Genomic DNA, 13830 nt, shown 5'->3' on the forward strand with positions numbered 1-13830 from the left:
CTGGTTTTTCTTTGATTCATTAAGATCCCATTCTCAAGATGATCCATGGTAGATTGCAATCTTTTCCTATTTCCAACATACCAGGGACATTTTACTGTCTGTTATTTAGAGATGAATTACTAATGTACTCCCCCACAGAAGCTAGCATATATCTACATGTGATTTCTTCAAATGCTGAGGGTTCTTTCAGAGGTCAGTCTAGTGAGTTTTTGAGAATCAATAGAGAGGGGCTTAGGAATAATAACGATTAGAAATGCCCTAAATGACTAATGATTAATTTAACATTATCTAGGATGCCATATTTAAAAGTAGAAACACTCCGCCATTTTTAAGTGCAAAATATTACAAACATATCTCAATACCATGCCTTTTCCATTGCAAAGGACCAAAATTCAAGTAGAATTAATAACTTTTTTCATAGCTCGCATTTTCTGCAGTTGCGTGTGATGGCGGAGCATTTGTAGGCTGCGGGGAAGATGAAGATTGAACTATGTACTAAAATTCATGCATAAATTACTAATGGTACCCTATCCAAGGCTAATATATTGACTAACACTCCTGTGAACATCAAACAGGTCAGTGCACTAAGAGGTTACTAACTAGCTGATGCCTGTGGTGTTTTTCTTATGTGGGTTTGAAAGGAAAAGAAAATAATCCTGTTTTTTTTCCGATGATATTTTCACTACTGCGAGAGCTATACGGGTCCATTTTGCAACACTTTTCTGAATTTCAGTTTAGGAAATAGTTTTATTAAGTGCTGTTACCCAAACTCTCAGTGGTGCTTAGAAATGTGCAAGGCCAGAATGACAGAATAGCTTTAAAGGTGACAACAGTTAAAAAGAGTAACTTATGTTTATGGAACCTGACAGCATTTCACTCTCCTCCCATTACAATTAGAAAGTTAAATATAGGACAATATCTGTAGGTAGAAGATCCTAAGTCATCTCTGTACTATCCAATTCTTTGAAGCTTGTTAAATGGAGGTACTCTAGACAGGCATTTAACAGATTAACTAATATGCATATCTGCACCAGAAAAGGAAGTTTTGAAGCAGTCATGTCATTGTATAAAGCTTACTGAGCTGAACCTCCTGGAAAAATGGGTTAAGCTTAAGTGGGGGAGGAAATGCTAAATTGTGCCTTATACTAAAAATTAGTACAGATAATCTCATTTTTACACTTAAGAAAATGTCCTTACCATGACCATGTGTTTTTAACCTGTGCAATGTTTGGGCCAGGGAGTGGCTCTTGGTACAGACTCGTGAAAGTACTTAGGATAATGGGACTTTCATCTTGGTAATATTGCAATGAATTATAACTATTTCGGATTTATGAACATCTTATGTTTGCACATAGAATATTTCTTTTCATATGTTATTTATACAGAGCTGCTAAGTGCAGCAAAATTGCATGAATGCCCCAGAGCTGGATTGTTGTTGTACACATAAAAGCTTATTCATTTAAATTGCACATATTTAGAGAGAGCTTTTGGATTCTCCTCATTAAAAACATCTTGGTACAGAAACACCCAGAGAAATTAGGACTGGAGGCTTGTCTTTACAACAAATGGGGTCATGACCTCTTCTTTCACCCTGAGGGCAAATACCATGATGCAGTTGAACACTTTTCCCCCAGAATATGATAGCCTTGTCTATAGTGGATGTTGTGATGTCTCTGGAGATTAGATCCCCAGGCCAGTGACTACTGCAGGGCTGAGCTCTAATGGGGATGCCAAGGGTAGCTTAATGAGTAACTGGGTACCAGTGCTTGAGCCCATTCCTGGCCCTGGAGAGCTTAGGGGGATAGGTGTAGCCTGAGAGGTTCCTGGTTCATCTCCTTACCTTTGGGCTGAATAAACTCTCCCTGTAGAGAGATAACTAAACAATAAACATTTGCCTTTTTCCTTCTGAAAAACCTCAGAAGATGTGCATTCCACAACCTTCCTAGGCAGTGTATTTTGCCATTTCTCTATCCCTACCACTGGAAATTTTTTCATCACATTTAATCAAAATCTCCTTTGCTTCAGTTTAGGTCTGTTATTCCCTGCACTCACCACATGAGATCCAGAGCACATTATTTTCCTCAGCTTTATCAACACATCTGCATTTTATAGACAAAGTATTTCTGGTTTCTTCAGTCTTTCCCTGTAGGCTATCACAAAAAGAGCATGTCTTTTAGATGTCCAGTCATTCCAGTTGCTTCTCTTCGATTTCTGCCAAATTGGTCCAATTTCTTCTGGAGCCTCACAGTCTTAACAGGGGCCTTACCCATAGAATCTCACACAGTAGAGTTACCTCGTGTCTTGTATGCCTGATGTTCTTCTTAATTTATACATCCCACTGCAATTCAGCTTTTTTCACCACAGCTTGTTTCTGATTCATGTTCAATCTGCGATTCAGATCCCTTGTTGGTCCTTGGTAGAATTGCTGTCAAATTCACATTTTCCAATCATGTATTTGTTGAATATGGAGTGTTTGCATTTCTTTTATTGAATTGTGTCCTGTGATATACATATAAAACTGAAGAACTGTTTTGGTTGCTGCTCTACATTTTGCTGATCTCCTTTCTTCAATTCCTGCATCCTCCATGTTTTTCCTTTACTAGATTTTGAGTGGCAACTTGGAATATTCTCAAGGTTTGAAAAATGTCTTCAGGACTCTTATAAAAATCTTCCAGAAAGACACCTGAGCAGTAGAAATTGTTCTACTTTTGCTCCTTGTTTTGTTATCTATTCAAACCATAGCTGATAGCTTTTACCAGCAAGCCTTCTTGACTGTTTATGTTTCCTCCATCAAAGCAGCTTTTAGCTTGACAGAACATGGATTGGGATGGCATCCGTTACTTAATGTTTTTAAGAACTCTATGCTCTTGGCATCTCTTGTTATAGCCAGAGAGACCACAGGCTCTTTCTATGCTGAAAAGCTCAGTATGGTTCCTGCTTTCCCAAAGGAGGTAACTAAGGACTTAAAAAGTTTAGCATTTCTATCTTGTCCAACAACTAGGAACAGCCAGGTTTTAGCTGCACATCCATGTCAGTTTTTAAACAATCTTGGGCTCACTCTGCATACATTCTTCTGCAGAATATTTTGAGATGCAAGGATGAGGGGACCTGAAGGAAAACAGGACTATTGGCATCCAAATTTCTAAGTGATTGTTTTCTGTCTAGCTTTCTTTTTCTTTCATTTTTTTTCCCCATATCTAAGCACCTGAATACCATCACTAATCACTAACTGTCAAACAAAATGGGTGAAACCCATTATGCCTCTTCTTTACAGGCTGGGCCAGGCTATGCAGAATAACTTATTACCATTCTGCATTATTTCTTGAGTGCAAGTGAAATGAAATGTGTAGCAGAGTTGACAGATACCGATCTGGGATTTGACGGATCCAGACAATTATTAATCTAGATATTGGGTGTCTTGCTCTCTAACCCATAATTTCTTTTAATATTTTTGTTTATCTCTTTCTATGAAGTAATACAAATACTTAAACTCATTTTCTCCCTTTGCATTTTACCAAAGGGTTAATACTTCTATGTAAGCAGAGCGGGATTCAAGGGCAAAACAACAATCAATATTACTAGAGGCTGTGGGATGTTAATTGTCCAGCTCTGCTTCCTGGTTTGTTTTGCTGTTGGCTTTTTTTTCAAATCTTTGCCTTATTGATTCCCTACTTCCCCACTAATCCCTTCCAGAAAAAAGGATGGCTGTCCACATTTTTCTAAATAATAGTGACAGCTTGGATGGTAGTGCTCAGGTGAACAATCATAGGTTATTTGTACCAGGAATTGCTGATGTTATTGAGGTCAAGTGCCAGTAAACAGAGCTTACCGGCTACTTCTTTAGTTGCTACCTATTCTTAACACATAGTGCCGTGACAGCACAGTCTGTGCATTCTAACATGAGTGAGCAGCACGCACCAGAGATGCTTGGAGATGTACCTGATACTTGAGAGCTCTCTGAACTTCTGATTGCTAAGACACAACTCCGGGCACCCAGACTGCCTGCCTTTGCAAAGTGGACCCCTTCCAGAGAGATCTCCTGCTCTAAGGGACCCAGCAACCTTTCACACCACTGCCACTGCAAGAGCAGCTGGGAGACCCAGAGCCAAACAGTGCCTGGGTCCCATGCAAATTGCCCAAGATGTGCACTCATAAGGAGCCCAAAGGGCCGTTTCTCCCCAAGGACACTGGCTGGGCAGCCATAGACAGAACTGGGGGAAGGAGAGGAGGCTGCTATGGACAGCTGGTATGTGGGGGTCCTAATAAGTCTTCTGGTCTCGGAACAGATACATAGGTACATCATGTGGTCCTACACTACGTATGTGAAAGTTTGGAGGAATTCCACCACAAACAGCCAGCACTGGCAGACTTCATAGCATCATGCTCTCTAGCCACTACTGGTGCAGGGAAGAAATGAGGCTACAGTCATATCATGTGCTCAGATCTCTGCTCTGAGACAGGAAGAAGTTGTCCCTGTGCACACTTTGTAGGAAATAATGAGTGCATGTGTATAAGCTTATTTTTCCCTCTATTTTTTCTCTCTCTTGTGTATCATTCACCTTGTACCTGAATATATCTTAACCTATATAACTCATGACTACCAAATGACCTCCTCTTGAAATGTAAATCTTCCAAAGTTTCATTATCAGAGAGTCTCAAGCTATAAACAGATAATATCATAAGCAAAAGGGACCAGAGCAAACACTACAACATAACAAATATTTGCTTTGTGTCATTGTTTTATCTGACTAGTATTAGAGTTAGTTTTGGACACAGTAATACAGCATTGGGTTGAACAATGAGCCAGTAGGCTCTCTTTACAAGAAAGGACAAAGGAAAAAGCTGCCCTCAATAATAAACATTTGTATGAGCCAGATTCTGATGAGTTTTGTAATAAAGGCAAAACAAACTAAATAAACAGAGGTTTGTAGCATCAGAAGGATGACTGCAAGAATAAAGAGTTGGCAGCGCTAAAAATGATAGATCAACACAAGCACAGTGTCTTTGGAGTATGGAACATCAATATCACAAACAGATGAGAAGTGATTAAAAATGAAAACAAAATCATAATACATCTGGAGAGACAAGAAATTTACCAGTCTGAGGGAGGGGCATTAATTAGGACATGCAAAGTGGAAAATCACTTAGAGACAAAGAACCCATTAACAGCTCATAGCCCCAAGCTAAATTCAAATAGAAGACACAAAAATGGCACTTACACACAGTCTGACACACATGGGGTACCTCTGTGATGAAAGTAGAACTTAGTTCTGCAGTGGTTTATGAACTGTGGCAGTATTCCCTTGAACTGCTTTGGCTTATTGATGAGGAGAATGGCAACACTCTCCAGACAAGGTAATGTGCAGTACCCACACCACAGGAGTAAAACCTCCTCCCAGCTGAGTGGAATGTCAAGCCTCCTCATTGATGAAACACTTTTCTCACACAAAAATAACAACAAATAACTCAGGACGGTGTCTTCAGACTCCTCAGATGCCACCATTAGGCACAAAGACTATCTGGTTGATGGAAGTTGCCAATAATTTTGCAAAAGAGAAGCCCTGCAACAGTAAATTTCACTAGTGTGCCTGGAGCGAAGTCTCACAGCTCATCAACAAGGTGCCATGCAGAGCTCTTAAAATGCAGGGTTAGCCAGTAGGCAAAGGCTGTCTAGCATTGCAAAAATAATGGAGTCTATCATTACACACCTAAGAGATTCCCCGGCACCTCCTAACTTGAGTATTTTGTTAACAAGCCAAGGAATACAAGCACAAGCATGAAATGACTTATATGATTCTGAGAACATGTAAAGGCAAATGCGCATTTCAGTAAGGAAACAAAATCACTGATTGGTGTGTACTTTGCAGTTCTAAACAATTCTGGGTTGCCAAAAATCTCCACCTATGAGTCTTCCACTCAACTCCTGATTTCTTACTGAACACATCATCATATGAAGCAGAAACCATCAAAACCGCACACATGTTAATCCCTTAAAGAGAAAATGCCTCAGAAAAATAACAGATACTAAAAAGAGTGAAATTTCATGACACATATTGGTTTCAGAGTCCAGCAACTTATTTCCAAAGTTGTTCAGAAAAGAGCATGGAAACACCTAAGAGAAGCTGCTATGAAACAATGGAAAGCCATGGAGAAGATGCAAGCTGAAGGGGTTCTTCCTTCGAACAGCCTCTGGGGAAGGAAAACCCATTGGAGAGCAGAATTAAAAAGGGAGTATTGGCTTTGGCCAGTGTAGTATTTGACAGCACAGGAAAATGGGGATTCAAAATATCACTGGAGATAACAAACCTAAACTTTCTTTCCTAAATAGCAAGTTTGCCTGGAGAAGAACCTTAGCCACAGAAATGAGTCAATGCTGACATTTGTGGCCAGCACTGATGTGAAGCATCAATTGTTTAGGAAGAGAATACACGTGCTGTCAAACAGGGTTACTAAAGGTGAACAGACATTTTACGCTCAGAGCCTTGAAACCTTAAGGGTTACTGCCTAGGCCTCCTGAAAAATTAGTCTAGATGCTCTTTATTATTTTCTTTGACTGGAAAACAGACTAGGACCATGTGATATGGACCTGCCGGATATCTGCTGGGAGCTTCATACTACAGAGAAGAGGCAGTCAAGGAGGTTCCTGGAGTGTATAGAGGATAATTTCCTTCATCAACTGGTAAATGAGCCTACCAGGGGTAAGGCCCCGCTAGACCTACTGCTTACAAACAGGGAGGGGCTGGTGGATGATGTAGTGGTTGGAGGCCGCCTGGGGCATAGTGACCACGAAATAATAGAATTTTCAATCCTCAGGGATGTAAGGAGAGCTATCATTAAAACCTCTACTCTGGACTTCCGGAGGGCAGATTTTGGCCTATTCAAAAAACTAATTCAGGGCATACCCTGGGAAACAACCCTTAAAGGCAAGGGGGTCCAGGAGGGATGGACATGCTTCAAGCAGGCAATTTTGAGCGCACAGGAACAGGCTATACCAGTGTGCCGAAAGGCCAGCTGGAGGGGAAGACGGCCGGCTTGGTTAAATAGGAAGGTTCTGAAAGAAATCAGGGATAAAAAGAAAGTTTACAGACTGTGGAAAAAAGGGCTGGCTACTTATGAAGAATTTACGAAGAGAGCTAGGTCATGCAGGAAAAAAATTAGGGAAAGAAAAGTGGAATTTGAAGTTAATTTAGCTAATTCAGTTAGGGATAACAAAAAGTCCTTTTATAAATACATTAATAGCAAAAGGAGGGGCAAGGAAAACCTCAATTCTCTGTTGGACTTGGAGGGAAATATAGTTAACAAAGATGAGGAGAAGGCTGAGGTACTTAACACCTACTTTGCCTCAGTTTTTAGTAGTAAGACAGGTGGCCCTCAGGACAACTGGCCTCTAGAGCAGATAGACAGAGACAGAGAGCTGAATAGCCCTCCTGTATTCCAGGAGGATGTAGTTAGCGACTTACTGAGCCAGCTGGATCCTAACAAGTCTACGGGACCAGACGGGATCCATCCCAGGGTGATGAGGGAACTGGCAGAAGAGCTTGCCAAACCGCTCTCCATCATCTTCCAACAGTCCTGGCTCTCTGGGAAGGTCCCAGATGATTGGAGGTTGGCGAATGTCACCCCAATCCACAAAAAAGGCTGCAAGCAGGACCCTGGCAACTACAGGCCTGTCAGCCTGACCTCGGTGCCTGGCAGGGTTATGGAGCAGATCATCCTGAGTGCAATCACACAACAGCTACAGGATGGACAAGAGATCAGACCCAGCCAGCATGGGTTTAGGAGGGGCAGGTCCTATCTGACCAACCTGATCTCTTTTTACGATCAGGTGACCCACCTGGTGGATGAGGGGAAGGCTGTGGATGTGGTCTATCTAGACTTCAGCAAGGCCTTTGACACTGTCTCCCATAATATACTCCTAGAAAAGCTGGTAGCCCATGGCTTGGACAAGTGTATCCTCTCCTGGATTAGGAGCTGGCTGGAGGGTCGGGCCCAGAGAGTGCTGGTGAATGGAGCTGCATCCAGCTGGCGGCCAGTCACTAGTGGTGTTCCCCAGGGGTCTGTGTTGGATCCAGTCCTGTTTAACATCTTTATTGATGATTTAGATGAGGGGATTGAGTCCATCATCAGCAAATTTGCTGATGACACCAAATTGGGAGGGAGTGTCGACCTGCTGGAAGGCAGGAGGGCTCTGCAGAGGGATCTGGATAGACTTGAGAGATTCCAATGGGATGAAGTTCAATAAAGCCAAGTGCCGGGTCCTGCACTTTGGCCACAACAACCCCCTGCAGTGCTACAGGCTGGGCACAGAGTGGCTGGAAAGCAGCCAGGCAGAAAGGGACCTGGGGGTACTAATTGACAGGAAGCTCAACATGAGCCAACAGTGTGCCCAGGTGGCCAAGAAGGCCAATGGGATCTTGTCCTGTATCAAAAATAACGTGGCCAGCAGGACCAGGGAAGTGATCCTTCCCCTGTACTCTGTGTTGGTGAGGCCACACCTTGAGTATTGTGTTCAGTTCTGGGCCCCTCAGTTCAGAAAGGATATTGAGGTGCTGGAGCGGGTCCAGAGAAGAGCAACAAGGCTGGTGAAGGGACTGGAGCATAAGTCCTATGGGGAGAGGCTGAGGGAGCTGGGGTTGTTTAGACTGGAGAAGAGGAGGCTCAGAGGTGACCTCATCACCATCTATAACTACCTGAAGGGAAGTTCTAGCCAGGTGGGGGTTGGTCTCTTCTCTCAGGCACTCAGCAATAGGACAAGGGGTCACAGGCTTAAGCTCCGCCAGGGGAAATTTAAGTTGGATATCAGGAGAAAATTCTTTACAGAGAGAGTAATCAGGCATTGGAATGGGCTGCCCAGAGAGGTGGTGGATTCACCATCCCTGGAGATTTTTAAACGCAGATTGGACGTGGCACTGAGTGCCATGATTTAGTAAATGGACTGGATTTGGACCAAGGGTTGGACTCGATGATCTCGGAGGTCTTTTCCAACCCAATCGATTCTATGATTCTATGATTCTATGATATATGCACGGGAAGTGGACACAGCTTCATGTTGCTAACATTCACTAGAGCTTCTCACATCCACTCTTTGGGAAAGAAACATAGGGAAATGCAGGTTATGCAAGTGTTCCTCTGCCTTTGTTGTCTGTTCTTTACTTGTCCTGTCACCCGATACAATGCTCTTCTGAGACAAATCTAGACATGGTCACACCGAAAGAGCACAACATTTCAGTGGTATAGTATTTTATCTCCCCTTTGGCTTTATTGATCAACCATTAGCTTCAGATGAAATGAAGCACTGTGATTTTGATTCAGCTGCTGGAAGACCCTCAACTACGAAGCCTAATCTCTTATGCCCTGAATTAATTCCTTAAGGTAGGTCTAAAACTAAGGCTGAAGTGTTGGGAAGGATTGTTCCTCCCTCTGCCACATTAACACTTGTCTTTGTTATGGGTGTAACCATTAACAGTTCCATTGTGGTATGGAGAAGTATTTGTGAGGAAACTCTCTCCAAGAAATGCTCTCATATGCCGTCAGCCACTCAGGAGTAAAGTAGAGATCATGCCCACACTGGACTGCATTGCTCATTCCCAGGATGTTAGCAGATCTAATAAACATTTTTGCTCAACTTTGACTTTTAAACAACCAGTTCTTTCTTTCAAATGAAGCAAAATCATTGCAGGAAAGATTCTTGGCAGCACTTTTTGCTCTGGCTTCCTGAGGAATGTGCTCGCTTTAAAAGCTGAATGAAAAACCAATGGCACATAAAACTGCCTTATGACAATGCTGGCAGATCTACCAGTTTCTTATCCACCCACATTTACCAAGCACTATGCATAATGTTAGAATTGTAACTTTGAAATGATAACCTCTGAGGACATACTTTTTAATCACCAGTATCTCATTTTCTACTTTATGTTGCAGAAGTGCTAATTGAATAGTGCGTACCAGATTTTAAATGTCTACAGTGATTAAAATATCCTATTAATGATAGTATTGAAAAAGTCCTTCTGCTGAGACCTTTTGGATTCTCACATTCAGAGTCAATGAGAATATTTTAGCCATCCATACACCTGATATTTGCTACTGCAGAGATCAAAAATCTCAGTATTTTCCAGTCAGTTTAGGTCCAGTGTGGAACACCTCAGTGGTCTTTTGGCTCCAGAAAACATCCTATTATGGTGACAGTTTGGTTATTCCTGCTTTATATCCCATGGAGCAAGTATGATGCTTAGTATGGCTTTAAAAAGCCTCTTGAGAAATATTGACCTTCCTTTGCATTAATCCATTTTTTTTTCTCAGCAACTGAAAACAAAACCAGTCTATAAAGATGAAAATATTCCTGCTCCAAATAAGAAAAGTTTGAAGTTTTGTGGCTGAGAACAACAGCACCAGATTTCCAACATGACATGCAGAGCTGAAGACCTAAATTAGAGGCCACAACAAACACAAAAGTTTAAAAACAGCCACTTCCCTCTTCCAAAAAATCTCTTGTATGTTTTTGATTTCTCTAAGAACAAATTGTTGATGATGGTATTTTCCTACTGTATTTACACAAGCCTAGAGTTATAAAAACCAGGCAGGCAGCACTACCCAGGTGCAGTTGAAATCAAGATTCACTTGAGTGATAGATACCTGGTAGATAGGGCAGGCTTCTTGCATAAACTCAGATTTGTGGCACGTGACTTTCTCTCAAGCTCTGCCTGCAGCTCAAGCTTCAAGCGTGATCTACAGTGATTCCTAGTTGCAGTTGTTCAGTATATCTGAAAATCATGTGGTCCCTACATACAGGTAAGGAGCTTAACTCTATATGCTTTGCTTTGATGGACTGGTGCTTTTTTAGATGAAAATCTAAAAGCTATAATAGCTTTTCAAGACCAATAATAAGATTTTATCATATTAGATTATGATCCCTTTAGCAGCACAAGCTGAGTTTTACCTAAATAGCTTGATGAGGCTTAAATGCCTCATGCTAGCCTCTTGCTCAGTGGTGTGTCAAGTGCAGAAAGCAGAAGAGGCTGAGATGCCACTGGTACATGGCCATGCCAAACATCAGCAAGGATCTGACTGAAGCAGACAAGCCCAGGTAATTATGGCTGGTGATCCATGCCTTCTTCCCCTCTGCCCCTTGCTGACCTAAGACATCCACTCCCAGGTCACTGTGTACAGAGGATGGTTCCTACAGCCATACCAAGCTTTGGGACACCAGGCACTTCTAGTCCCAGGTCTGCACATGCAGGAGGTTGGCTTCTGCCCCTTCTCACAGGCAAACCTCTTCACTAAAAGGGGTGGCTTGGGGTCCCTAAACAGTGCCTGTGTTAATGTTGGTTGCTTACTTGCAGTCATAGGAACATTTTGGTATGATGGGTCATCTCACTCAGTGCCTCCTGAGATACATGAAGCTGAAAGCACAGGCTAACCTGTGCATTTTAGAAAAAAACATCACCATCACCATGTGCCATCACCACATGGCAGTCCTGTTTAATATCTTTAATATCTTTATTGATGATCTGGATGTGGGGATTGAGTGTACCATTAGCAAATTTGCAGATGACACTAAGTTAGGGGGAATGTTGATCTGCTGGAAGGGAGGAGGGCTCTGCAGAGGGACCTGGACAAGCTGGAGAGATGGTCTGATTTCAACGGGATGAGGTTCAACAAGGCCAAGTGTCAGCACTGTGGCCACAACAACCCCATGCAGTGCTACAGGCTGGGGACAGAGTGGCTGGAGAGCAGCCAGGCAGAAAGGGACCTGGGGGTTTGTATTGACAGGAAGCTGAACATGAGCCAGCAGTGTGCCCAGGTGACTAAGAAGGCCAATGGCATCCTGGCCTGGATCAGGAACAGTGTGGCCAGTAGGACCAGGGAAGTGATTCTTCCCCTGTCCTCAGTGCTGGTGAGGCTACACCTGGAGTACTGTGTCCAGCTCTGGTCCCCTCAGTCCAGGAAGGATATTGAGGTGCTTCTCCCAGGTGATCAGCAGCAGGACAAGAGGGCACGGTCTTAAGCTGTGCCAGGGGAGGTTTAGGTTGGATATTAGGATGAAATTTTTTACAGAGAGAGTAATCCAAACTTGGAATGAGCTGCCCAAGGAGGTGGTGGATTCACCATCTCTAAACGTTTTTAAGATGAGACTGGATGTGGCACTTAGTGCCATGGTCTAGTAACCACAGCAGTGTTGGATTTGATGATCTCGGAGGTCTTTTCCAACACGGTGGATTCTATGATTCTATGGCTAATCGTTACACTGACTGCTGATAGCTCGCAATATTTGCTGTTCGCATTCACTGTCCTGGAATCATTCGCACACACACTCCTCACGAAGAGAAGAAAACGATCGCATTCAGCATCCTAATGCTGCAGGTATGCAGTATTTATAAACGTAGTGCGTATGACGGAGCAACACTGCATTTCCTTTTTTTTAAAAAAAAAAAAGCCACAAACCACCCAGCAAGCCGAATTTCCCGGGGAGCGCCCTGCCGCGGGCACGCCGTTCCGCCTCTGCCGGCGGCGAGGAGCGATCACCCACGCCTCGCTGGGACCGGGGGCGGCCCAAAGGCTGCGCCGCCGGCACCGCGGCTCGCTCGGGGTGCTCCACGTTGCGCTCCGCCGGGCAGGGGCGGTAAGCGAGACAAACCAAGCCAAGCCCAGCCGTGCAAAGCCGAGCCTACTCGAGCCGCCCCGCCCCGCCCCTGGTCTGTCCCCGCCCCCGCCGGTGCGGGCCCACCCCCCGGCGGCGGGGCCGCTGCGCCGCCGAGCCATGCGAGGCTTTAAGCGGCAGGTGCGGGGGAGCGGAGCACACGCACAGGCGGCGGCTGCGGCGGCCCGGCGGTAGCGGCGGGCGGGCGCCTTTGGGCTCGGCGGGAGCCGCGGCGGAGCGGAGCATGTCGGTGGTGACCGGGGGCAGCGAGGCAGCGGCGGGAGGCGGCGGCGGGAACCGCGTTTTCTTCCAGAGCCCCCGCGCCGGCGGCGGGAGCGGCGGCTCCTCCGGCAGCACCTCCCGGGAGGACTCGGTGTCGGCGGCGGCGGCGGTGGTGCAGGTCCAGCAGCGGCGCCACCAGCAGGGGAAAGTAACGGTGAAATACGATCGGAAGGAGCTGCGGAAGCGGCTGGTGCTGGAGGAGTGGATCGTGGAGCAGCTGGGGCAGCTCTACGGCTGCGAGGTGCGGGGCCGGGGTCTCGGGGTCCCCGGCGCGGTTGCTGCCGCCGCAGTCCCCTCGCCCGCCGCTGCCTTCCTCGCCCCCGGCATCCTCCTCCCGCCCCGACTCGCCTTTCGGCGGTGGGCAGGGGAGCGCTGTCACCGCCACCTCCAAATGACATTCCTGGCCCGCCGCCCCCTCCCTGCCGCCGCCCCGCGCCTCCGTGGTGCCCTGCGGCAGGGAACGGGGGGAAGGCGTTCCCCGTCCTGCAGAAGGGGTGTCCCCCGTACCCTCCCGAGCTGAATGGGAGGGGACCGCCCTGTGGGGACGGGCGGTGGCTACCGCACGGCCGGGCACGGACCGGCCCCTCTTCTCCGAGGGTGACGGGCGGTGTGCCCGCGGCGTGTTTGGCCGGGAGCCGCTGTCCCTGCAGCCCTCCAGGGCAGGGCGGACCGGGGCTCGGGGCCGGGCGGGCTTCGGTCTCCGTTAGCCGCGAGGCTGGGCGAGCGCCGGGGCGGCCGGCGGGCCGGAGTGGGCAGCGGTGTGTGGCGGGGGGGAGGAGGAGAGAGCGGGAGCTGCACGGGGGCTGTGCGGAGGTGGCTCTTGTGGAGGAAGGACTCCGGTGCGCATACGGTCCCCTCTGGACCGTGGTTTTTCATTACCCCGACTGATAGAAGCGGAGTAGATACTGGCC

The 13830-nt window shown here is 45.9% G+C and overlaps 1 protein-coding gene across 4 annotated transcripts in view; it reads left to right on the forward strand.

Annotated features, from left to right (window-relative positions):
• Positions 1–12768: 12768 nt before the first annotated feature.
• PPP1R14C (protein phosphatase 1 regulatory inhibitor subunit 14C) overlaps positions 12769–13830 on the forward strand; it is a 53184-nt gene continuing 52122 nt past the window's right edge. For all 4 annotated transcript variants that reach the window (XR_004356311.1, XM_032684022.1, XM_032684024.1 and 1 more), the window contains exon 1: positions 12769–13160. Coding sequence is in view for 3 of the 4 variants with exons in the window: in XM_032684022.1 (XP_032539913.1) it covers positions 12882–13160 (279 nt within the window). In the remaining variant the exon portion in view is untranslated. The remainder of the gene's footprint in view (positions 13161–13830) is intronic.

Source organism: Chiroxiphia lanceolata, chromosome 3, assembly GCF_009829145.1.
Source record: "Chiroxiphia lanceolata isolate bChiLan1 chromosome 3, bChiLan1.pri, whole genome shotgun sequence".
Taxonomy (NCBI): domain Eukaryota; kingdom Metazoa; phylum Chordata; class Aves; order Passeriformes; family Pipridae; genus Chiroxiphia; species Chiroxiphia lanceolata.